The 25,443-nt window shown below is 37.3% G+C and overlaps 1 protein-coding gene across 1 annotated transcript in view; it reads right to left on the bottom strand.

Annotated features, from left to right (window-relative positions):
* Window positions 1-25,443, bottom strand: part of LOC124369378 (myelin regulatory factor) — a 127,470-nt gene that overhangs the window by 66,431 nt on the left and 35,596 nt on the right. The window contains exons 2-3 of the mRNA XM_046827378.1: window positions 13,597-13,690; window positions 3,667-3,867 (exon numbers count right to left, since the gene is read on the bottom strand). Coding sequence (XP_046683334.1) covers window positions 3,667-3,867; window positions 13,597-13,690 — 295 coding nt within the window. The remainder of the gene's footprint in view (window positions 1-3,666; window positions 3,868-13,596; window positions 13,691-25,443) is intronic.

Genomic DNA, 25,443 nt, shown 5'->3' with positions numbered 1-25,443 from the left:
AGAGAGAAACATATGCATGGTAGGGTACAGTGTCAAGATGGAGTGAAACTCTTACAGAATATGTGTAAGTAGAGAGAAACATATGTATAGTAGAGTACAGTGTCAAGGTGGAGTGGAACTCTCAGAGAATATGTGTAAGTAGAGAGAAACATATGTATGGTAGAGCATAGTGTCAAGATGGAGTGGAACTCTCAGAGAATATGTGTAAGTAGAGAGAAACATATGTATGGTAGAGTACAGTGTCAAGATGGAGTGGAACTCTCAGAGAGTATGTGTAAGTAGAGAGAAACATATGTATGGTAGAGTACAGTGTCAAGATGGAGTGGAACTCTCAGAGAGTATGTGTAAGTAGAGAGAAACATATGTATGGTAGAGCATAGTGTCAAGATGGAGTGGAACTCTCAGAGAATATGTGTAAGTAGAGGGAAACATATGTATGGTAGAGTATAGTGTCAAGATGGAGTGGAACTCTCAGAGAATATGTGTAAGTAGAGAGAAACATATGTATGGTAGAGCATAGTGTCAAGATGGAGTGGAACTCTCAGAGAATATGTGTAAGTAGAGGGAAACATATGTATGGTAGAGTACAGTGTCAATATGGAGTAGAACTCTCAGAGAGTATGTGTAAGTAGAGAGAAACATATGTATGGTAGGGTACAGTGTCAAGATGGAGTGGAACTCTCAGAGAGTATGTGTAAGTAGAGAGAAACATATGTATGGTAGAGTACAGTGTCAAGATGGAGTGGAACTCTCAGAGAGTATGTGTAAGTAAAGAGAAACATATGTATGGTAGAGTACAGTGTCAAGATGGAGTGGAACTCTCAGAGAATATGTGTAAGTAGAGAGAAACATATGCATGGTAGGGTACAGTGTCAAGATGGAGTGGAACTCTCAGAGAATATGTGTAAGTAGAGAGAAACATATGTATGGTAGAGTACAGTGTCAATATGGAGTGGAACTCTCAGAGAGTATGTGTAAGTAGAGAGAAACATATGTATGGTAGAGTACAGTGTCAAGATGGAGTGGAACTCTCAGAGAATATGTGTAAGTAGAGAGAAACATATGTATGGTAGAGTACAGTGTCAAGGTGGAGTGGAACTCTCAGAGAATATGTGTAAGTAGAGAGAAACATATGTATGGTATAGTACAGTGTCAAGGTGGAGTGGAACTCTCAGGAATATGTGTAAGTAGAGAGAAACATATGTATGGTAGAATACAGTGTCAAGATGGAGTGGAACTCTCAGAGAGTATGTGTAAGTAGAGAGAAACATATGCATGGTAGGGTACAGTGTCAAGATGGAGTGGAACTCTTACAGAATATGTGTAAGTAGAGAGAAACATATGTATAGTAGAGTACAGTGTCAAGGTGGAGTGGAACTCTCAGAGAATATGTGTAAGTAGAGAGAAACATATGTATGGTAGAGCATAGTGTCAAGATGGAGTGGAACTCTCAGAGAATATGTGTAAGTAGAGAGAAACATATGTATGGTAGAGTACAGTGTCAAGATGGAGTGGAACTCTCAGAGAGTATGTGTAAGTAGAGAGAAACATATGTATGGTAGAGTATAGTGTCAAGATGGAGTGGAACTCTCAGAGAGTATGTGTAAGTAGAGAGAAACATATGTATGGTAGAGCATAGTGTCAAGATGGAGTGGAACTCTCAGAGAATATGTGTAAGTAGAGGGAAACATATGTATGGTAGAGTATAGTGTCAAGATGGAGTGGAACTCTCAGAGAATATGTGTAAGTAGAGAGAAACATATGTATGGTAGAGCATAGTGTCAAGATGGAGTGGAACTCTCAGAGAATATGTGTAAGTAGAGGGAAACATATGTATGGTAGAGTACAGTGTCAATATGGAGTGGAACTCTCAGAGAATATGTGTAAGTAGAGAGAAACATATGTATGGTAGAGCATAGTGTCAAGATGGAGTGGAACTCTCAGAGAGTATGTGTAAGTAGAGAGAAACATATGTATGGTATAGTACAGTGTGAAGATGGAGTGGAACTCTCAGAGAGTATGTGTAAGTAAAGAGAAACATATGTATGGTAGAGTACAGTGTCAAGATGGAGTGGAACTCTCAGAGAATATGTGTAAGTAGAGAGAAACATATGTATGGTAGAGTACAGTGTCAAGGTGGAGTGGAACTCTCAGAGAATATGTGTAAGTAGAGAGAAACATATGTATGGTAGAGTACAGTGTCAAGGTGGAGTGGAACTCTCAGAGAATATGTGTAAGTAGAGAGAAACATATGTATGGTAGAGTACAGTGTCAAGGTGGAGTGGAACTCTCAGAGAATATGTGTAAGTAGAGAGAAACATATGTATGGTAGAGTACAGTGTCAAGGTGGAGTGGAACTCTCAGAGAATATGTGTAAGTAGAGAGAAACATATGTATGGTAGAGTACAGTGTCAAGGTGGAGTGGAACTCTCAGAGAATATGTGTAAGTATAGAGAAACATATGTGTGGTAGAGTACAGTGTCAAGGTGGAGTGGAACTCTCAGAGAATATGTGTAATTAGAGAGAAACATATGTATGGTAGAGTACAGTGTCAAGGTGGAGTGGAACTCTCAGAGAATATGTGTAAGTAGAGAGAAACATATGTGTGGTAGAGTACAGTATCAAGGTGGAGTGGAACTCTCAGAGAATATGTGTAAGTAGAGAGAAACATATGTGTGGTAGAGTACAGTGTCAAGGTGGAGTGGAACTCTCAGAGAATATGTGTAAGTAGAGAGAAACATATGTATGATAGAGTACAGTGTCAAGGTGGAGTGGAACTCTCAGAGAATATGTGTAAGTAGAGAGAAACATATGTATGGTAGAGTACAGTGTCAAGGTGGAGTGGAACTCTCAGAGAATATGTGTAAGTAGAGAGAAACATATGTATGGTAGAGTACAGTGTCAAGGTGGAGTGGAACTCTCAGAGAATATGTGTAAGTAGAGAGAAACATATGTGTGGTAGAGTACAGTGTCAAGGTGGAGTGGAACTCTCAGAGAATATGTGTAAGTAGAGAGAAACATATGTATGATAGAGTACAGTGTCAAGGTGGAGTGGAACTCTCAGGAATATGTGTAAGTAGAGAGAAACATATGTATGATAGAGTACAGTGTCAAGGTGGAGTGGCATGTGTGCAGATATAAATGTGAGCGAATTAAGAATTAGAAACATATGATATACATTGTCTATATGGAGAGGCATCAGTTTTAACACATGGTGATATGTGGAGCTCGAAACACTAAAACTTATGGTGGAATAGTGACTAAAGCATCCTGTCACCATGGATATGCATAGGCAGAGCTAGGAATGTATGTTGGAATATAATATGAAGGTGAATTCACATGAGACGGTAACGTACGGTGGAATGCAGCATCACAATCAAGTTGTAAACTTGAACGTACAAATGTGGGTAGGTAGGGACAGACACATATGGTGAAGCCCAGTGTGAAGACAATGCGGCTGGTGTTTACTTATAGAACATTTCTATAGTTGAGTGGCAGAAACGTACTGTGAAATGCAATGTCAAGTTAAATGGCAGACTCATACTCGTGCATAATATGCACATATTATGTGTGTATACGTTGAGAGAAAAAGTGTTTAGTGGAATGCAAGGAGAAAGTGCAATGGCAGTGACAGAAGCATACGCTGTCAAGTTGCAGTGTACTCACGTGTGGGTGTAGGTGGATCCATCCACGAGAAGTGTGGAGTTGGGCTGAGAGAAGGTGGAAGTGCTACTGAGGACTGCAGACCCTGACTTGGCCAGATGGTGATGATTGTGGTGAGTGTTGGTGCTGTTCACATTCAAAACCATCGAGGTCAGATTACGACCCGCAGCCCCCTCATTGCTCGTCAGTGTGTCACCAAAATATCTGAAAAAGTTGTTTCATTACAGACTCACTTCATGTATAATAGGTATAGTCCTATGTTGACTACTTATCATCATCAAGTATACATTTTCACGATAACCGTAAGAATAGAAATATTGGTTGGGTTAAATTCTTGAAATTTGGTGCTGAAGATGCTGTTTTATTATTCCATGACGGGATACTCAAGCGAGTGTAAAATTATTGAATGAAAAGTGGGAGAAAACTGTACTACTACCATGTAACAGTTAGATAGCAAAAGGATCCCAAAAACACGATAAAACAACTGAATTAAAAACCTATTAAAAACAAAAATTGAGGATAAGATAAGAGAAGCATAATATCCAAGAAACCCATCTTATGCACTAAAAGAACACCAAGATGTAAATAAACCAATTTTAAACTGTTGTGTTTTACTTTTAATTTGTTGTGTTTTTTTTTTTTTTTTTTTTTTTTTTTATTTCTGAAAGTTAGGATCAATAACTTAATTTTCGTGACGCAATCCAGGAAGTAAAATTGCTAATATTACAAAATTTTACAGGTTATATATTCTACAATAGAATCTAGTTCCCTACAAAAGGATTGTAACTAAATCTTAACTTAAAGGTAATTTAGTTTTGGATTGTTTAGGCGGGTTCATGGTATCAATACTTTTCATGGTCAATACCCTTTCATGGTAACTAGAATTTTGTAGAGCCAACATTTCAAAGTTTTTACCTTCAGTTTATTCTGATGGGACACGAGTCACGCCACAGAACACCCTGTGATCCGTGAACGCTTAAAATTATCCAGTTAAAGGTAAACATTAATTTAGAATTATCAGGGAACTTTGTGACATTAGAGGAAAATTGTTCATGGTTAGAGACTGGAGTTAGGACTAAGTTGAAGAATGGAATTAGGTTTAATAAAATCAGAAGTCAATCATAATTTTTCCAAGGCATATGCATCTTTTTTAATCAATGTAGTACAGTATATTATTATTAGAAGCCCTGAAAGGCTAAGATTTTCTTTTATTACTGTACACCTCCTGTATTTCAGTATAGCATGGACTGTACAAATACTTTCGTTGGACTGGAGAGGGAATTGTGGCTCTTACACATGTGCTAACCTCATTTCATGCTACATGGTTCGGTTAGTACCTCTGAAGAATTTAGAATTGTGCTTGCTGAAAGTTTAATCTAATACTGTGAACTTCCAAGGATCATAACACTTTGATGTCAAGAATGCTAATCTTTTATTTCCATTATTTGATTATTACTCCAATTAAAATAAGATGGAAACTCAATGACTTAAAGAGAGCCAAAGGCCGAGCAGTCTAAAGCGTCTGACTTTGGATCTGAGTTAGAGATTTTGCAGGTTCAAATCTTCAAATCTCTAGTATTTTTTATAAGTACCATCGACCTTGTACTATACTGACTCTCCTCCTCTTTCTTTTTTAAAGGCTAGTGGTCCACAAGGAAGTGAAGAATAAGGTTTAAATGGGGTTCGGCATCGTCTTTTGGAAAAATAAAGAAAAACTGTTAATTTTCCAAAAGCCAAAAGGGGACCCATGTTTCCGTATTGTCCATAAAATAGTTTAGGTGTGGGTGTGATTACAGTGGAAAACAGCAGGGTATTTTCCAAACCTAACAACAGCCACAAAAAAGGGAAAATGTTAGACAAAGAAAATCATATTTTCTTCACAAACTTTAATACTTCCACACACACAACCTTCCATTGTCAAAAACAAACTTCAAATAAAAGGCTACATGTTCTCAACTAAAAGGACTTTGACCAATCGACACACCAGTTTTTGCAAATATTAGCCCCAATGTGAAAACTAGGAAAATTATCTGAAAATGGATTTATTTGTAGCTCTGCTAACCCCTGACCAGATTTGACTTTTAATTCACTCATAATAAAACCTTACTGCAATGGGACTTTCAGTAGGCCCTTCAAAGTAAGGAATTAAGATTTAAATAAATAAAATAAAGCTCTCCCACTCAACACCATCCAAATAAGTCTTATGCAAAATGTTGTCAATGCTACCACTATAATAACATTGTATATGGATGTAAACACACCGAATGAGCAAAATGCACTTTGTTTGGGTGATCCCAAGATATCACACAACTAGTCACATGAATATGGTTCTTGTGAACACACAATACTATAATTAATAAAAACATATTGTACGAGAATAGCATATAACACGATTAAGCTTTAATCTTATAATGTCATTCTGCATGAAGCGATAATACAAGAGTACATGTTACACGATACACGATAATGGACCTTTGATCTCACAATGCAATTTATTTTTCATTAAGAGATAACATGAGAGTAGCTACATGATAATGGCTCCCTCAATCACTAGATGCAATTCTTTATGAGATAATACAAAAGTAGCCAACATCATAGTGGTACCCTTAATTTCTAATATGTACTTATAATAACCCTTTTACAGGCGGCGTTGAAAGGCTTTTAATAGGTCGGAGGATAAAGCGATTAAGTGGTAAACGGAAGACCTAGAGGAGTGTCGTAATTAAGAATCAAATTAAGAAGGAGCCTTCCTTGGATGACTTTAACTCTAGACTGTAAGATGGCGTTTTGGAGATATCCGCGAAGAGCGTCACTAAAAAAATTAGAGACTGCCATAGGATTGATGACCACCATGTTTGAAACCTATACAGAAGGTGAAGGATGCTTGCTGAAAACAGACCACAATTTTATCCAGACAGTGGTCCTCTCTACTTAGTCAGTGTGTTCCAACCAGGACTTTCGACGCACTGGCTTGTTCTAAAAACTTGCTTTGCTTTTGCTCAAGATCCTCAGTACCTTTTTATGTTTTGTTCCATTGGAACTTTCATATAAATGTTCATAAACATTTTCTACAATCTTTTAGAGCCCTCAAACATTCTCCACACCACCAAGAAACTTGGTGACGATTTTGTTTTCCTGAAGTTTTGAAAATACTCACTAAGGCCTCGAATTTACAAGGCGATGTAAAATATGTGATAGTCGCTTCTAGGTCTATAGTTTTAATACAAATTTGTTAGAGAACATATTTGTATTCATTTCAATCAACTGTTAATTTTCCACCATGAAGGCCTGTTTCTTGCGGAAGAAAAAAATTTAAAAACTACGACAACAAGAACATTCCTTCACAGTTTTGGAAGTACATACCAGAGTACTCTGGTTGCAAAGCCCGAACTGCAGATCGATTGCACATGTAGGCGTTTGGTCCGTCATTAATCACAATCGCTAGCAGTTTATTGTATAAACCACAACCATATCACTCTCCGCTAGAATACCCGGAACAATAGTGATCATTGATATTTCCAGCCACTACAGAGGTAAGCAGAAGCAGATAAAATAAATCACGCTAATTTACAAGAGGTCAGATTTATGTTGTAATAGCCTGAAGATTGGTGTCAATGTTTAACGCTCTACCAACCGCAACACCACTACAGCCTTTGTCTTAAGTGTCAAACATTTTGATGGTGTTGGTGCTAGCTTAGTTACTTGAATGTAGACTATTTTGGACTTTTTATTGTTCATAAGTAGCTTTAAATTTCCCTAACGACTCCTTAAACCATTAATATACCATTGTACGAACATTATTTATTTTATAACGTAATTTTCTCCGCATGTATTTAGTACATCTATTTAATGGCCAATTTTATATGTTTATTGACAAAACGGAAGTACATTATAGAGTTTGAAGTTTCCGTCTGTAAATTTAGGACCCTCAACCGTATCTTCAATCAGGGAGTGACAATTAAGAAGACCATTGGAATAGGTTCAGATACCTCACTGGCACTTTAGATCTACTATATACTTTGGAGTGGATAGTCCCCTTCAATTTGTCTATCAGTTTCTTTCTATCATCCAAAAACAAACAATGTATCTAATTTTATAGCACTTTGCCTTTATAAATAGTTGCAACTAAGGATTGTATGTTATGTGGAACTGTGTATTAGCTTTTATAGCGGGTGTCTTCTTGGATAGATTACCGGGAAATGTCAAGGACGTTGTCAAGTCCACGGCATAGCGGTGAGATGTTTCACCAGAGAAGGCATATGGTCAGTTAAAGTTCGGACCATACTTTCCAAGCCATCTATTTTCACAATTGATTTTTCATCTAGATATATCTTACTCTTTTATCGACGATGTTTCTTTCCCCTTGCAGTCTCACGCGTCAAATTCTTTTTTATACATCCTTCGTCTTGATGAACGTCATCGCCGCAGCGAGAACGCGTTTCTGATTTCGGGCACACATTACAGGAATGCCCAAATCCGTAGCAACAGAAATGCCGCTAAGGCTTTTGAAGTAGGGCCAAAAGGGTAGCGATAAGTCCCTCTTCCGACTCTCCCGGTTTTGATTATCTTTAGGCGTTGAGACTATGTAAAATTGTGTCAGTGCTAAGGTACCTGTACTACTTTTTTTATTTTTGAACTATCTTTACCACAGACAGATGTTACAATTCAGTCATGTAACCCTTCCTAAAGAGCCTGCAATAAATTATATTAGAAATTACGGGAGCAAATTTCTATTTTAGGCTATTACTAGAGGTTGCTCCTTCTGTTACAAATCTTTCTACAAATGGCAATTTTGAAGAGTTAACCTGTAAAATTGCAGATTTTTTGAAAATATTTTCTTTTATAATATAGACATCTCAATAACTGCTGGAGATATAAATACTGATTAGTCGGTTTGTTCAACTGCACGAAATTATATGCAAGAGCTCCTCTAGCCTCTGCAAGTACGATACACTCCCCACTCGAGTGGTTTCCGCAACTGGTCGGGAATCACTGCTGGACTGGGTTACGACTAACGCTGTTGTTGATTTCAATGTCGATATCTGGGAACTGGGTTATCGGACCGCTACGCCCAGCTTATCTCTGCGTCTGCGAATCTCGTGAAAAAGTGCGTGCAAACTTTTGGTACTTGGCGCTGCCTGTATTCAACATTCGACTACACCGAACTCGTTATAAAGAGCAGGATGTAGTGAAACAACGTTGAGTTTTACCCCATAAGAATGATATTATACACTTCTACGTCCTTAATTTGGTCGTAGAATTATGGGCGATAACTTACTCTAAAGATATGATAAATACGCACACACAAAAGCGCCTTAGTTCGTTTTTTCTTGTAAAGTTCGTACTTCTAGAGTATTCAAACGGTGAAGTGCAAAACCGTTTTTTTGCGAACAAACTAAAAGGCGCTTGGAATGCGTATTAAAAAACCTTTACCTATAAAATGAGACACCTTGCTTAATTTTACGACTAAAAATAAGACCGTAAGGATACATGTAGTAGTACATACACGAAGTCTTGGTAGTGGACGAGCAATTGAAATATTTCATGAACGTTCTCTTATTGTGCCCTCTTGATTGTACATGTCCTAGATAAAGAATGTAGAACCGTCGGAATAAGGAATGGTTAATAACTATTAATAAATGTTCAAGTAAAAATTGAAATATTTACCCAACAAAATTCAATAGTTATCATTACAACAAACAATTAAACATTTATCATTATAGAAAATATAATAACATGTCCTCTGAAGTAATCAAGTAGACTAAAGGTATAAACAAATATTTAGTCACAATCAACAGATCAAAATAAAGATCCATAGAGATGAAAAAAACAATATCGATCATTTTAATATTTCATAGTATATAAATGGTAACTTGGTAACGTATAAACATGGAGTATGTAATAGCCTGATCAGCCATTTTGCAACGGTTGGAGATAGTTTAAAGGACAATTTAATTGAATCTCCGATTAATACTAATATTCCCTCTGCGGGAATAAATATCCTATTTTGTGGCATCCTGTGGGTCCGTCTGTTGTAAATGTCATCAAAATGCTAAGTGCAGTTGATGATATCTAACAGAGCCCTGAAGGCTTGAGAGGCCCCATTTTCTGTCTGCAATTATTACTTCTTTCCACCAAGCCGTTTTCCCGCCATTATTAAGACTAGTTTGGTAGTAGGTCATCGGACTGTTACCGACAAATTTCGCATTCACAAATCTGTGGTAGGCTACCAGTAAGGTAACAGATCAATTTTTTTAATAGGATCTAAAATTTCCTTTCTTTAAATAACATTCTCGCAGATAAACAGTTTGGATTTATCACAGGCCGCTCTACTGGTGAGGCGTTATCAACTTACATACATCATGTGTTCGGATGAATAGAAGAAAGGCTTCGGACAGATGGTGTGGTGATGTACCTTATTAAATCAAATCAGTTTTTTATTGCCTGAACATTATACAACGCATGGCAAATGTCATATTTTAACTTTTTACTGGCTAAAATTTTTGTCAAACACACCACAAGAAATCTCATTCAAACATACAATTTTGCAAACGTACCTACATCCATTCATTCACCAATTATTCCCACTTCCAGCGACGAATTTTGTTAGGCCTTCGACTGTTTCAGTCATGCCAAGCTAATAGAGAGCCTGAAACGCATAGGTTTCACCAACGAGATACTGAAGTTGCTAGAGTACTATCTCGAAACTGGTTTGAGATTAATTTTGGTGTTCCCCAAGGATCAGTATTTGGCCCCGTTTTGCTTAACCTTCCGTAAATTATTTGATAGTCTCATCCTACCTGGAAAACATTCTGTGTATTCTGATAACATTGCTATTGTGTTTTCAAATTCGCTGTAAAACAATGAAATACGAGTAAAAAGCAATAAAGCTTTATCTCAAATCTACAGATTTTCTTAAAATTCAGATTAATTTGACTGATTTATCTCCAACTTCTGGGCTAGTTTTTATTAGAATCATCCCGATCATTTAAGTAATATTGTGGAAAATCCATTTTCAAGTAGCAAATAAGGGATTATCTTACTCAGGAGCGTTTTTTAACAATTTATTATTACGAAATTAGCCACGTAATGATAGTAATCTCATTTCGGCTCATTTCCCGAGGACAATGTTTTATACATGATGTTATTTTTATGATGTTTATGTTATGATGATTATTTATTATGATATTTATTCTTTGTTCTCATTTCAAACTCCGTTCGGTAATGTAATAAAATTTTTTTAGAAGTTAATTGTAAAGTTTGGATTGTGATATTGTACATATATTTGGGAAATAAAATCAATTCATTCATTCATTCATCTTAATCCACAGTCATTCTTCCTGAAATATATTACGAGAGTATCCACACGATAACGGTACTCTAATCTCATGCCATTATTAATGACAAGTTATTTTATTACTGGCTGACCAAGAGTATAAAAGGGTTTATGGAACAATTTCATTCTTGTAAATATATATTACGACGGCAGCCCATACTATAATGCCGCCAATGAAGTAACGATATCAATTTCAATTAATATATAATTATTTTGTGTTCAGTCATATTAAAATGGTACAGGTTCGAATATTGAAAGTAATGGTTGTAATGACAATGATCATATTTGACCGATGGGTAATACTTTTTAAATTCAGATATCCATAAACAGTACTTGTATTCCTGTATATTTAAAATCAAACATATTTTGGATCCTTTTCAAACTTTGTATAAATAGCAACAGTTACCATACATTAATTTCAAAATGTTATTATATCATGTACTTTTATAAAATTTATATTGATTTTTCTGATATTTTATTAAATTAGCCATTATTATTTATTTTGCCTTTGATTTCAAATACATAAGAGTGCCTTTACTGTTCATTGTCTCTGAAAAATATTGAGTTTCGTCAAGGTTATGTTTAACGAATGAGAATGGCGTGGCTGAAGAATGGTTGGGTAAGTGGTTGAACGGAGGGACATTGGCGGGTGAATGGTTGGGTAAGTGGTCGAACGGAGAGAGAATGGCGGAGGATTTGTTGGGTAAGTGGTTGAACGGAAGGAGAATGGCAGATGAATGCTTGGGTAAATGGTCGAACGGAGAGGCAGTGGCAGATGAATGGTTGGGTAAGTGGTCGAACGGAGAGAGAATGGCGGAGGATTTGTTGGGTAAGTGGTTGAACGGAAGGAGAATGGCAGATGAATGTTTGGGTAAATGGTCGAACGGAGGGGCAGTGGCAGATGAATGGTTGGGTAAGTGGTTGAACGGAGAGAGAATGGCGGAGGATTTGTTGGGTAAGTGGTTGAACGGAAGGAGAATGGCAGATGAATGTTTGGGTAAATGGTCGAACGGAGGGGCAGTGGCAGATGAATGGTTTGGGTAAGTGGTCGAACGGAGAGAGAATGGCGGAGGATTTGTTGGGTAAGTGGTTGAACGGAAGGAGAATGGCAGATGAATGCTTGGGTAAATGGTCGAACGGAGAGGCAGTGGCAGATGAATGGTTGGGTAAGTGGTCGAACGGAGAGAGAATGGCGGAGGATTTGTTGGGTAAGTGGTTGAACGGAAGGAGAATGGCAGATGAATGTTTGGGTAAATGGTCGAACGGAGGGGCAGTGGCAGATGAATGTTTGGGTAAATGGTCGAACGGAGAGAGAATGGCGGAGGATTTGTTGGGTAAGTGGTTGAACGGAAGGAGAATGGCAGATGAATGCTTGGGTAAATGGTCGAACGGAGAGGGCAGTGGCAGATGAATGTTTGGGTAAGTGGTCGAACGGAGAGAGAATGGCGGAGGATTTGTTGGGTAAGTGGTTGAACGGAAGGAGAATGGCAGATGAATGCTTGGGTAAATGGTCGAACGGAGAGGCAGTGGCAGATGAATGTTTGGGTAAGTGGTCGAACGGAGAGAGAATGGCGGAGGATTTGTTGGGTAAGTGGTTGAACGGAAGGAGAATGGCAGATGAATGTTTGGGTAAATGGTCGAACGGAGGGGCAGTGGCAGATGAATGTTTGGGTAAATGGTCGAACGGAGAGAGAATGGCGGAGGATTTGTTGGGTAAGTGGTTGAACGGAAGGAGAATGGCGGATGAATGCTTGGGTAAATGGTCGAACGGAGGGGCAGTGGCAGATGAATGGTTGGGTAAGTGGTTGAACGGAGAGAGATAAGTGCAAGTGGTTGCTGGTACAATGAATTTGGATTTGGAAAACATTGTTCGTGTTTAATTCATATCTTTTCAAGATAACTTTCCTGGACACAGAAAAGTAGCTACATTGTTTTTTATCACTCCGCGAGACATTACAAGCTTTCAAAATAGGAAATAAGGCAATTTCGAAGTCACATCCAAGTAGAAACGGCTGAAAAACATGTGCAATTTTAATAGTGTGTACACGAATTGCAGCTTCAAGGAGTGACATGTTTTATTATGTTTCATGAATTAAAGAAATTACATTTTTTACTACATAAATTTAATAAAATTAAATTATTTTAAACATTTGTTCCTTCATAAAATTAAATTAGTATTAGTAACACATTTGCCATCTTTATACGTAAACAGAAAACTTAAACATGACATTTCGAGTGCTCATATCTGCTCTCTTCTTCAGAAATCCCTTAAAGCGCTATGTCAAAATGAACAATAAAATTATGTGTCGAAACATCAAGAAACTGAGACCCAACACAAGAAGAAATACAAATACGAGAGCACAACACAGACACACCACTGTAACGATCCACAGCAGGTAAGCGGGTAACATTATTAACATTGATGTTTTATTTTTAACTTTCGTGTGTGCTTAATCTTCAGTTTCACAGCTTGAAACCCGAAGAAGAGAGCTGATAATAATGCTCGAAACGTTACAGTTAACATTTTGTAACGAATCACGATGGTAAATGTCCACAACCCTGTTTGAAACAATGTTGCATTACAAATAGCGACTTACGTGTGGTTATCATCGGTATCATCGTTTATGAAGTCCTCCAGTTGGCTGAAATCGAGAGCTTCATTGTCAATACCTCCGACAAAATCACTGCGCCCTGAAACAGGTCAAACATTAAGCACATTAAAAACAAGTTTAAATTGTTAAAACACTGAAATAAATTGTGACCAACAAAGCACATCGACACGTCAAATATTAAACTTGTCTTAGCAGTTATCTTTTGACTTTTATCCGCGGATTCACTCCTCGTATACGTTGTAAAACCGATTGATTTCTCAGAAAATATGGCGTCTTCAAGAACCTTTACGTGGAGAGCGAAGGGCTCCTTCCATCGCTGAAAAGAAAAGGATTTGTAAGAAAATTGGAGGTTGAATGCAGTAATGGGCAGAACAAGAAACTCTTATCTCCATCCCACATATGTAGTAATAACTCAGGAGTACGACAGTTGATGAGTTAATCACACAGCGGTAGGATAGTTAATTTAGTAAGTAACTCATGAATAGGAAATTTGATGAGTTAATCATACAGCGGTAGGATAGTTGATTTAGTAAGTAACTCAGCAGTAGGATAGTTAATGAGTTAATCATACAGGGGTAGGATAATTGATTTAGTAACTCAGCAGTAGGACAGTTAATGAGTTAATCATACACCGGTAGGATAATTGATTTAGTAACTCAGCAGTAGGACAGTTAATGAGTTAATCATACAGGGGTAGGATAGTTGATTTAGTAAGTAACTCAGCAGTAGGGTAGTTAATGAGTTAATCATACAACGGTAGGATAGTTGATTAAACAGTAATTCAGAAGTAGGACAGTTAGTGTGAAAATCATACAGCGTTATAGGATAGTTTGATGTAACAGTAACTAAGCAATAAGACAATACGTGTGCAAACCATACAGCGGTAACGGTAGGATAGTTGCTTAGTGGTAGCTCAATTAGTGTGCAAATCATACAGCAGTAGGATGGTAAAGTTGTAGTGGTTATACAGATCGATAAGGCAATTGTGGCGTAGGGCCAATGACTGCAATGTCTATTTGCGAGTTTAAATTGTAAAACTCAAGTATTTGTACAAATACTAGACTACAAGTATTTGTTATAGGGGTACTATACAGTACTCTCAAAATAAACAAGTTTACCGGGGCCGGGCCAGCGGTTCGGTTACAACCGAAGTGTAAACAAATTTTGTCCCCTGAGACAAGGGTTGATATTTGGAGTCGGTTTCAATGATCATCAAACATGCAGCACCTCCCCCAATAAAGAATTTGACAATGGCCTATCGACCAAACATGGCGTGTGAGCTTTCCACCTGTCTTGGTGAAATGACCGTTTAGTAGCGGAACGGGCACGCGATCGTCAGATGAGGAACCCCTCGACGGTTCGTCACCACCGACATTAATACCGCTTACTGCCGCTTAACCGATCGTCAGATGAGGAACCCCTCGACGGTTCGTCACCACCGACATTAATACCGCTCACTGCCGCTTAACCGATCGTCAGATGAGGAACCCCTCGACGGTTCGTCACCACCGACATTAATACCGCTCACTGCCGCTTAACCGATCGTCAGATGAGGAAACCCTCGACGGTTCGTCACCACCGACATTAATACCGCTCACTGCCGCTTAACCGATCGTCAGATGAGGAACCCCTCGACGGTTCGTCACCACCGACATTAATACCGCTTACTGCCGCTTAACCGATCGTCAGATGAGGAACCCCTCGACGGTTCGTCACCACCGACATTAATACCGCTTACTGCCGCTTAACCGATCGTCAGATGAGGAATCCCTCGACGGTTCGTCAATACCGACATTAATACCGCTTACTGCCGCTTAACCGATCGTCAGATGAGGAATCCCTCGACGGTTCGTCAATACCGACATTAATACCGCTTACTGCCGCTTAACCGATCGTCAAATGGGCACCCCCTCGTGGTAACACCTCTCACTGTGGACGTACAAAATCATAAGCGAAGAAAAAGCTTAATTTCTTTGTAGCTCAGCAGCAACATTTTCAGTAAAAAATATGATAATACAAGTCCAATCCATTTCGTCTGCAGTAATGCACTGATCAAGTTACTATTTGTAAAAACACTTAAATCTGATCAAAACTAAATTTGTATTCCACAGCTACACGGGTTACTCAAATAACCGTACTATACAATGAATGTCCTAAAATGATCCAAACAGTTGTCATATATAACCAAAGTAATTACGTTAAATATATATATAACGTAAAAAGTATATATACGTCGGGTTGGGAGTGCCGATAGCTGAGCGGTCTAAGACGTTGGACATTGAGTCTGAGTTAGAGATAGCGCGGGTTCGAATGCTGTCTGTGACCGTTGCACTTTTTATCAGTACCAACGACCTTGTACTGTACCGACTCTCCCCCTTATTCTGCTTGATAAGATCCTCGCACAGGCCAGTGGCCCATGAGGACAGGCAGAGTAAGGCTTAAAAGGGGATCGGCTTCTCCTAAAAAACAAAATATTTGGTTGATGAAAATTATCTATTTACCAAAACTAAATTGTTACTTCAACACTAATAAAAGAGTGCTGTAAGTAACGTTTAGCAAGTAAAAAACGATGACACACTACGTGAAATGCATTTTAGCCAACCGATCCTTCTAATACAGCCGATAATTTATCAAATGGATTTCAGTAAAAAAAATGCAATCAATCATATGTTGTTTTATTACAACACTATAACACGAATCAACTTACAATTATACATGGCTCGGTACAGAAGTAACAAAAAAACAACTCCGGCAAGATGGCGTTCACAACAAACAGACGTCTTTTCTTTTACGTTTGAAATAATCAACTTGCTACGTAACAACCATAATAACAAAGAGGAATAAAACTTTAAATTTCATGTTGTACGAATCAAATCTATACGTTTCCGAAGTATATTATAAAAAGTGACTATGTGAGGGAATGTTTGATCGACAATATGTTGTCGATTAACACTGCAGAAACGGCAAAAGGCGACAACATTTTGTCGATTGACACTACAAAGGGTTAATTTGTACATTTAATGGACAGTACATTATATTCTGTGTTTTCAGAGTACTTTTGGTATATGATTGAATCTTGTTATTACTATAAACCTTTTAATTCATTATTGTCAGGTCAAAGTCAAAACCTTTAATTGTCATCCGACTATATACATAGCATTGACAAAGGTCCATTCAATATTATTTATCTATAAATATAGTTGACATAAGTATTAGACTGTAAAGTACCGGCTTAAAGTGTAAACTATATTAAATATCAGATATGATATTTATGTATTAGATATGTTATTATAGTGTAATTATTTTATATACGGACACTAACATTCAGAACGGACTACAAATTCTCTAAACCTCCTACGAAACAAAACCACATCCGACTCCGACATAAGCTGTGGAGGAAAGGCATTAAATAATTTAATTGCAGAGTAATAAGTATGCTTTCAAATGTAGTATTGTGTTTTGGTATAACTAAAAAACTGGAGTTTCGATGATTGTATCTGTTAGTATTAGTAGGTTGAAATATGTTCTTATGTTTCGTGTAAAGAGTTAGGGTGTTAAGAATGTAGATACTAAAAATGTCAAAATATGATTCGAAAAGACCCCTCTACAGAAATCAGATTTTTTCATTACAAAAATCAGCCTTGATTTATTTTGTAAGGGAAAAATTTTTTCGTTTGCAAACAAATTCTTTCTTAGGTGTAAGTAACTAATCGATGCCTAATATTACCAGTATTGACAATCTTCTTGTACATGTTTCTTGGCGAAGAAACAAGACCTTACCAAGACCGTGGAAATGATTTACATAATGTCCCAAAGGTGTTTTATTTGTGACGTTGCGTCAGTATTTCTAAAACGTTACAATGTGAATTTTATACACAAGTATGACTTATATATATTTAACAAAATTGTTAATAGTTCTACATGGTGACGAGCTATCAGGAGGTAATATGTAATTCACATGAGACACCCGTTCATTAGTCCCTACTTTATGATATATTCCGATAGTTAGATTCACTAAGATCTCAAACGCTTAACAATGTATGTTTTTGGCAAAATCAACTTAAGCATTTTCTTCAAGAGTTTGAAAATTACATGTGCCTATGATCGTGTACGTACTCTCGCACTCAACTCGTTTGTAGTAGGGCCTCATCACCACAAGAGTTTGAAAGTTACATGTGCCTATGATCGTGTACGTACTCTCGCACTCAACTCGTTTGTAGTAGGGCCTCATCACCGCAAGAGTTTTAAAGTTACATGCGCCTATGATCGTGTACGTACTCTCGCACTCAACTCGTTTGTAGTAGGGCCTCATCACCACAAGAGTTTGAAAGTTACATGTGCCTATGATCGTGTACGTACTCTCGCACTCAACTCGTTTGTAGTAGGGCCTCATCACCGCAAGAGTTTAAAAGTTCATTCTAAATAATTGGAAATGGATATTCTTCAAATTTAATAATCAATTCTCACTTTATTTTCAAACTCAAGTTTAATAATAAAATTTCTCGCTGCTAAGCGAATTTTCTAGTGGTGGAAACGAACACTTTTGAGTTTTTACTTCTTTGGAAAATTAATAAGAATGTATACTTTACACCGTATAATATTTTGAGATAGACATTATATTGTTTTACTATCCTACATTGTTTTACACTTCTACATGTTTTTGTTATGGAGTTTTCTTAAGATAAAAGATAAATTTATAAGTAAGTTTTATGAAACCAATTAACTTATATTGCTGTCATGTTCTATTCGTTAAAATACCTGATGAACTAGCCAGTTGTATTCCGAGGGATTACCTTGCATGTAATCTTAATTAGTATTAACCCTACGAATATGTCATGTTTTTATGTACAAATTAATTAGTGGCGAACATCAATATTAGTTAAACTCAGTAATAAAACTTATCTGTACATTGCCCGGAACAGAAGACGACTCGATCGAAAGGGTGTATGAATCTCTAGCGCTGTCATATGGAACGATCTGGCCCTGGTGTAGTGATGGAAGGATCGAAGGTGTGTATGAATCTCTATCGCTGTCATATGGAAACGATCTGGCCCTGGTTTAGTGATGGAAGGATCGAAGGGGTGTATGAATCTCTAGCGCTGTCATATGGAACGATCTGGCCCTGGTGTAGTGATGGAAGGATCGAAGGGGTGTATGAATCTCTAGCGCTGTCATATGGAACGATCTGGCCCTGGTGTAGTGATGGAAGAATCGAAGGGGTGTATGAATCTCTAGCGCTGCCATAGGGAACGATCTGGCCCTGGTGTAGTGATGGAAGAATCGAAGGGGTGTATGAATCTCTAGCGCTGTCATAGGGAACGATCTGGCCCTGGTGTAGTGATGGAAGGATCGAAGGGGTGTATGAATCTCTAGCGCTGTCATATGGAACGATCTGGCCCTGGTGTAGTGATGGAAGGATCGAAGGGGTGTATGAATCTCTAGCGCTGTCATATGGAACGATCTGGCCCTGGTGTAGTGATGGAAGGAATCGAAGGGGTGTATGAATCTCTAGCGCTGTCATATGGAACGATCTGGCCCTGGTGTAGTGATGGAAGGATCGAAGGGGTGTATGAATCTCTAGCGCTGTCATATGGAACGATCTGGCCCTGGTGTAGTGATGGAAGGATCGAAGGGGTGTATGAATCTCTAGCGCTGTCATATGGAACGATCTGGCCCTGGTGTAGTGATGGAAGGATCGAAGGGGTGTATGAATCTCTAGCGCTGTCATATGGAACGATCTGGCCCTGGTGTAGTGATGGAAGAATCGAAGGGGTGTATGAATCTCTAGCGCTGTCATATGGAGCGATCTGGCCCTGTTGTAGTGATGGAATGATCGAATACTTAAAAGAATCGAATACGGTGTATTCAAAAGCACCCTTGTACTCGAATATTGTATATTTACACAACATGAAATAAACATTCATTTTCCTTTATTTATTAATTTATTTATTTTATTCATTAATTTTCTTCTTAATTTTTTATTTTACTACACGGCTTCTGAAGGAAACTAAATATGGATATTCGAGTCATCAAAATTGATCTTTAACATCATAAACAAAATGAAAACGCTAATAATCTCCTTCATTTAGTAGATCTTTCTAATATAGTGGTACGGAAGAACGTACAAGAGCCATTGACAACGCATCATCCCTGATAACTCATATAATTATAGGGAAATCATCTCAGTAAGTATTACGTGATGGGAATGATGATTACAGTATTGTAGATCAAAGTATCAGATTCTAAACTAGTAAATGTGCGCGTATAAGTATGAGAGAAAGAAAAACAAGTATATTAGTTATGGAGATCATTCCCAGTTTGACTTAAATGACAATAACACAGTGTACAGGCTTTAAGTGGGAACCATATACGAAGTGTACACGGCGCCAGCGTTCAACAGTTCATAACTAGTAATAAAAAATGACTGAAAATGCGACCGATAGATTGTTAAACTTATTATTTGACTAATTAAAAAATAAAGAAAATGTACTGGCGAATGAGATTATTATTATTGACGATTGATTGGCATAAAAAGGACTCATCAACATATGCGGTTATAAGGAACGCGAAAAACTTTTTTGAACCAATCACATTCGAAGATGTTTCACGATTATGAACATAACAACATAGTAGGTGGTAAGGGAAGGGGTCATCCGCTTCGGAAAAAAATGAATAGACAACTAGTTGATATGTGATGCTACAATGATTCTGACGTTATTACTCAGGCATGTTGCTATACAAATTAATGTGCACTATGCAAATGAAATTTCAGTTGAAATTTTCAAAGAACAACATAAACTCCTACCTAAATATACTTAATAATATTTACTGTTAAACAAAATATACTGTTAGGCTAGCTATATAATTAAACCAACGTTTGTGATGAATAAAAGAATCAAGAGTAAAAATGTGGTGGTAGTGAATTGACGGAAAAGGTCCGATAGTTAGTACTTTGGATTTGGACGCAATAACACATTTTGTTTAAAAATTCTTCATGTTGGTAAATTCACAAATTCCTTGAAAGAGTGTGACCCATTCAATAAGAAAAAACGAAATTATTCCAGTCTTGAACTTTTCCGGCAACACACGCATACCGTCTTGCGAAGATTATTGAGAAACTTGCAATTAGTTCATCGCATGCATGATATTGATAATGATGAGGTCTTGCTTCCAATTTCTCAATATGGTTTGAGAAGAAATTATACTACATTCACCGTTCTAATACATGAAGAAGTGTACTAACAAAAGTCATGGACAGCACACCGATAACGTTCAATTGTATACTCATGGGTTTGACTCATTTAGGTAAGTATGATATTGGCAAAAATGTACAATTTTAGGTTTGGTAACATTACAAATTCTTATTAGAGAGCTTAATTAAAGAACAGGTCTCAAGTAACAAGACCTTTGGTCCTCTTTTAGAGACAAGCTGCGTCCTTCAGGGCAGTTGCTTAGGCACTAACCTGTTCCAATCTTTACACAGCGAACTTGTCATTGTGTCTATCATTTCACAGCTCAACGCATGTGCGGACGATTTTCAGCTGCATCTCTCCTAAGACCTTTCCTGCATAGGTCTAACTCAATGGATGCTTCCATTTCGGATATTAATACCGATCTTAATAATCTTCTGGTAGTGTCACGCAAAAATGTTACTAAGTCCATTGTGAGTAAGATCTGTTTATGGGAGTACCATTCTGGGAATTGTATTTTATCTCTCATTGCCTACTAGTCAATCTATGAGCAACGCTCAGGTCAGTTACTGTGCATCGCTTCGTTGTACTTATTGAATACGAAATAAAAATGCTTCGGTTAAATGACAAGTGGGTGTAATTTTGTATAACACTGAAACTCGTAGAAACTCACACGAAGCAGTTCATTACGCGTTCGGTTCGCAAATCCTCAATATCTTTCAGGATCAAAAATGCTTCACGATCTTGACAGGTGCCCGTCCATTACGACAGAAGATTTTCAAATAGGTTCAGCATATTATGTCGCAAACTCACATCGATCACTGCATTCTACTCCACTTGAGACCGGCACTTCAAAAGATACTGTACATAAAGTGTTAAAAGGAACACAAATTTCACCGAACAGATACAATATTGTCACGAATAAAAAAATGAAGAAGATCCTGACCGAAGGCCTTACCTTCAATTTACTGTGGGGTAATGTTTCAGGAGATTGAAAAGAAAAATAGTTAAATTTCGCAGGTACGATTTAGTAATACAAGCTTCATTTTCTTTACATGGACCACGTTAATCCGCACTGGATGGGTAAAGCCTACACGCTACATCCACAAAAATAAAAGACCGGGAATTTCAGTTGTTAGGCCTTCCTTTATTGATAGCAATTTGGACTGTGTAAAATACTTGTTGAAATGACAAACTTCCCTGAAATGTACGACATAAGACCCTCAAACCTTGAAGAATCATAACGACAAATATCGAAGACGCCTGCCACCTTATCACACCAGACATTATAGCAAATGAGTGACACAATTTTGAGTCCGAGCTTCATTTCTGACTGAAAGCAAATGGTAGCCATTTCGAGCACGTAATCTTAGTGAAATTAAAGTGAGTTTTTAAGATTTTTACCTATTACAAAGCCACTCATTCACGAAGTGTTTTTGGTTAAATATTTCAACTCCCATTAGCTACCACATCAGAATCCTTGCACCTTCACTTTGAACATTTTTTTAATGCCTTCAAAATAAGATGTTACTTGATAAGGGTTCCTATTTAAAAAGTTTAACGTACCATTCTATTTATGGAGAAGAGTTGAAAATGTATTTAGTTAAAGAGTTCTCGGTTGGCCATATAAACATTTCCAAAGTAAATCTCCGACTAAAAAAGCAATGGGAATGAAACTTTTAAGACACCCCGTATAACAAGACAGTACATCCTTACATCTAACTTTTATAATAATTGTTGACATCTTGGACCAACAGTAAACTATCAATTTAATATGTTATATTGCTAAGGATATATTCTAGAAAGAAGTTTTTTGGCCTTCGTGTAAAGCGTATAGTTAACAACGATCGATGATTTGAAAGGATGAAAGGATTTCGAACAGTTTGCCGTTGTTTTACAATTTTTTTACGAAATACTAGCTGGTTTGTTGTAAATGTCCTTTTCTTTGGGTATCAAAATTTAATAAACACGAAGCAATAAAGAATACTGCTGCAAGACATCATGTGCACACCACAGCAGGTAAGTAGAGACTTACTAATTTAGTAAGCTGTATTCCAATAGAAACTGCAAGTGTTTGGAAACTCCTTCTAGAACCAGAGAGACGCAAACTAAAACTACTCATGCGACGGAAGGACTCCACAGAATCAATAATCAATAAGCTGTAATCCAACAGATGTTATGGTAAGATTGTTTTCCGAAATTGTGTATTTGAAAATAGTAACTTTCAGATCCTGTTTGCGTTTCCTTGTCGTTGGCCGACTGATACTGATTAATATTGGTTACATGTGTAAAGTTTAAGACATGTGATCTGTGACAATATTTAAACTTGACATTTATAACCATTGTTTACCTCCCATTTCGACTCCCCTTCTAGAGCAACTGAAGATCACTTTGTCCTAGTGGCAAATACGTTCACTGATTACGAAAACCAAAGATAAAAAATGAAATTTGACTATCACCAGAATTATAAAATGGACACAGTGGGCGGATGAAATGTGAAACCTTGATCGTTCGGTCTTTTTAGATGCCACTTCTAAACTAGCGCAGACGGTGATCGGGCCTCAAGTTTAAGTTCTTAAGTTTAAGTTCACCTATCTTTAGTGCACAAACCAGGAAACACGGAACTGATCTAGTTCAGGTGTTTGTATTGTTTCTAAGTATATCGGACAAGTACTGGATATATTTATTTCATCTTTATTCAAATCACCCTACACTTCCCGGTATGATTCTTATATAGTTGATAGTTTTCGCTATAATTGACCAATATAACAGTTTACTGTTTTAACAAATATAACCAATTTTTATGATGAGATTAAAAGTGATTAACGACCAAATCTGGTTGTGTTTGAGGGATATTTGTGAAAGACGGATCTAAACGCTGGTCGAAATTACAACAGCCATGTATATAGAAAGTGTGAGGGCGAGGACATGAACCGCTGCCGGGTTGAAGTTTGGTCGATAGGGCCCACGACACTGAACCCCTCCCCCCCCCCAACAACCTCCAACCACACAACATAGTCCAGCTTCTTCTACCTTTAACATTCAGAACATAACGCTGAGCAAATTTAAATAATAATTTGGCAAGGTAACGCAACTCAAACTTTGCCAGACACTACTTACAGGTCGACAGTTCATTCATTATTGCATGCAGAACGTTTTGGCTTTGAGAATGAAGTATGGAATGGCTCGTAATAAGGTTGGCATTTGGTAGGATTTCTACAAGAACCTTCTTGTATTGGGGTTTCTAAAAACGGTACAGAATCTTCACAAGCAACATCGATTAACACCTCTTGCATACATTCAGCTGACTTTGGTTACATACACAACATCCCATCACAGCTTCAACACGTGATACAACAACCGATCTCTACTTTGCCTAACACTCCTTCCTGTACATAACCCAGCACTCTGTCTTCTACATAACTGTTTAAAGTGTTTTATTCGGCATGATATTGAGTATAAAGCACTGTACAACTTTATTTTCCAACTGGCATTAACAAACAAATTAGTTCCACATCTAATATTATTGTTGTTGGGCGAAGCCCCACACGAGATAAAGAAGACACAATCCTCGCACAATTCAATAGAAAAGGCACTTCCCGATTAGATTCATTCTTTTTGGATGTATCATTCCTTTTGGAGAGGGAAAGTCCTTCCTTTCGCCGATGAAGCTGCTCCTAGGGTCGGCTTGAGTTATGGGAGTGTATACGCTGATTTGAGTCACCATACTACTCGTGTGAACTTCTAAGATCTTGAAAAACTAGCTGAGTGGGGAGAATATAATTTTAGAATTGCACACCTAAATTTAACAAATGGAACTCTTGGAACAATTACAAATGGTGAATGTTCAAACTAAAATGCCAACTTGATGATCCAATATTTTGGACATTCAAAGGACCGGCGTTTTTATATATATATATATATATATATCTCCTCGGGGCTAGATTCCGGAAGCTCAGACAGATTAATTGTTTCTCGAAATGGCTAAGGTATTTGAAGGCTGATAATTGAACTCTGTTAAAACAAAAACATTTCATAATTAAATAATTTCATCTGGTCTATTAGAGATGTTTAAGTCTTACATCGGTTACAACCGTTATGTTTTACAAAGGCTTCAGATCATTAACTTTTAATGTTCATCCAGGACTTCCCCAAGGATCAAATGTTGACCCGATCCTGTTTACCACATTGATTCATGATTTAACTATTTTTTTTCTTCATCTAAAGCACTTGTACTTGCAGATGATTAAAAATTATTCAAATCGTATAAGGAACAATGTCGACGCTGTATATCTGCGTCTTAATAAGATAATAAAGAGATCTTTATAATGTATTTCAGTCGAGTTTACAGAACAAAATGTGTTTGAACTTTTCAAAGTGTCAAGGTATCACTTTCTCGAGATCTCTTAACAGTATTAAAAAGATTATTTAATTGCACAGAAATTTTTAGAGTAAATAGTGTTAATGATTACGTTATTACGGATTTCTCCTTATCTTTAACTTTTTCACATAGAAGCATGCATAATTTCCGTTAAATTGATGTGAGGTGTACCTAATAACATTTTTACTGATGAAAATTAGAAGAGAAGTGAACAGTTTTTTACCCTTAAAATGTTTTTCATAATTATGAACTACTTCAAAG

The sequence above is a fragment of the Homalodisca vitripennis genome, chromosome X (assembly GCF_021130785.1).
Source record: "Homalodisca vitripennis isolate AUS2020 chromosome X, UT_GWSS_2.1, whole genome shotgun sequence".
NCBI lineage: Eukaryota > Metazoa > Arthropoda > Insecta > Hemiptera > Cicadellidae > Homalodisca > Homalodisca vitripennis.
The sequence above is the reverse complement of the archived record's forward strand: the minus strand, read 5'-3'. Positions and strand labels throughout refer to the sequence as shown.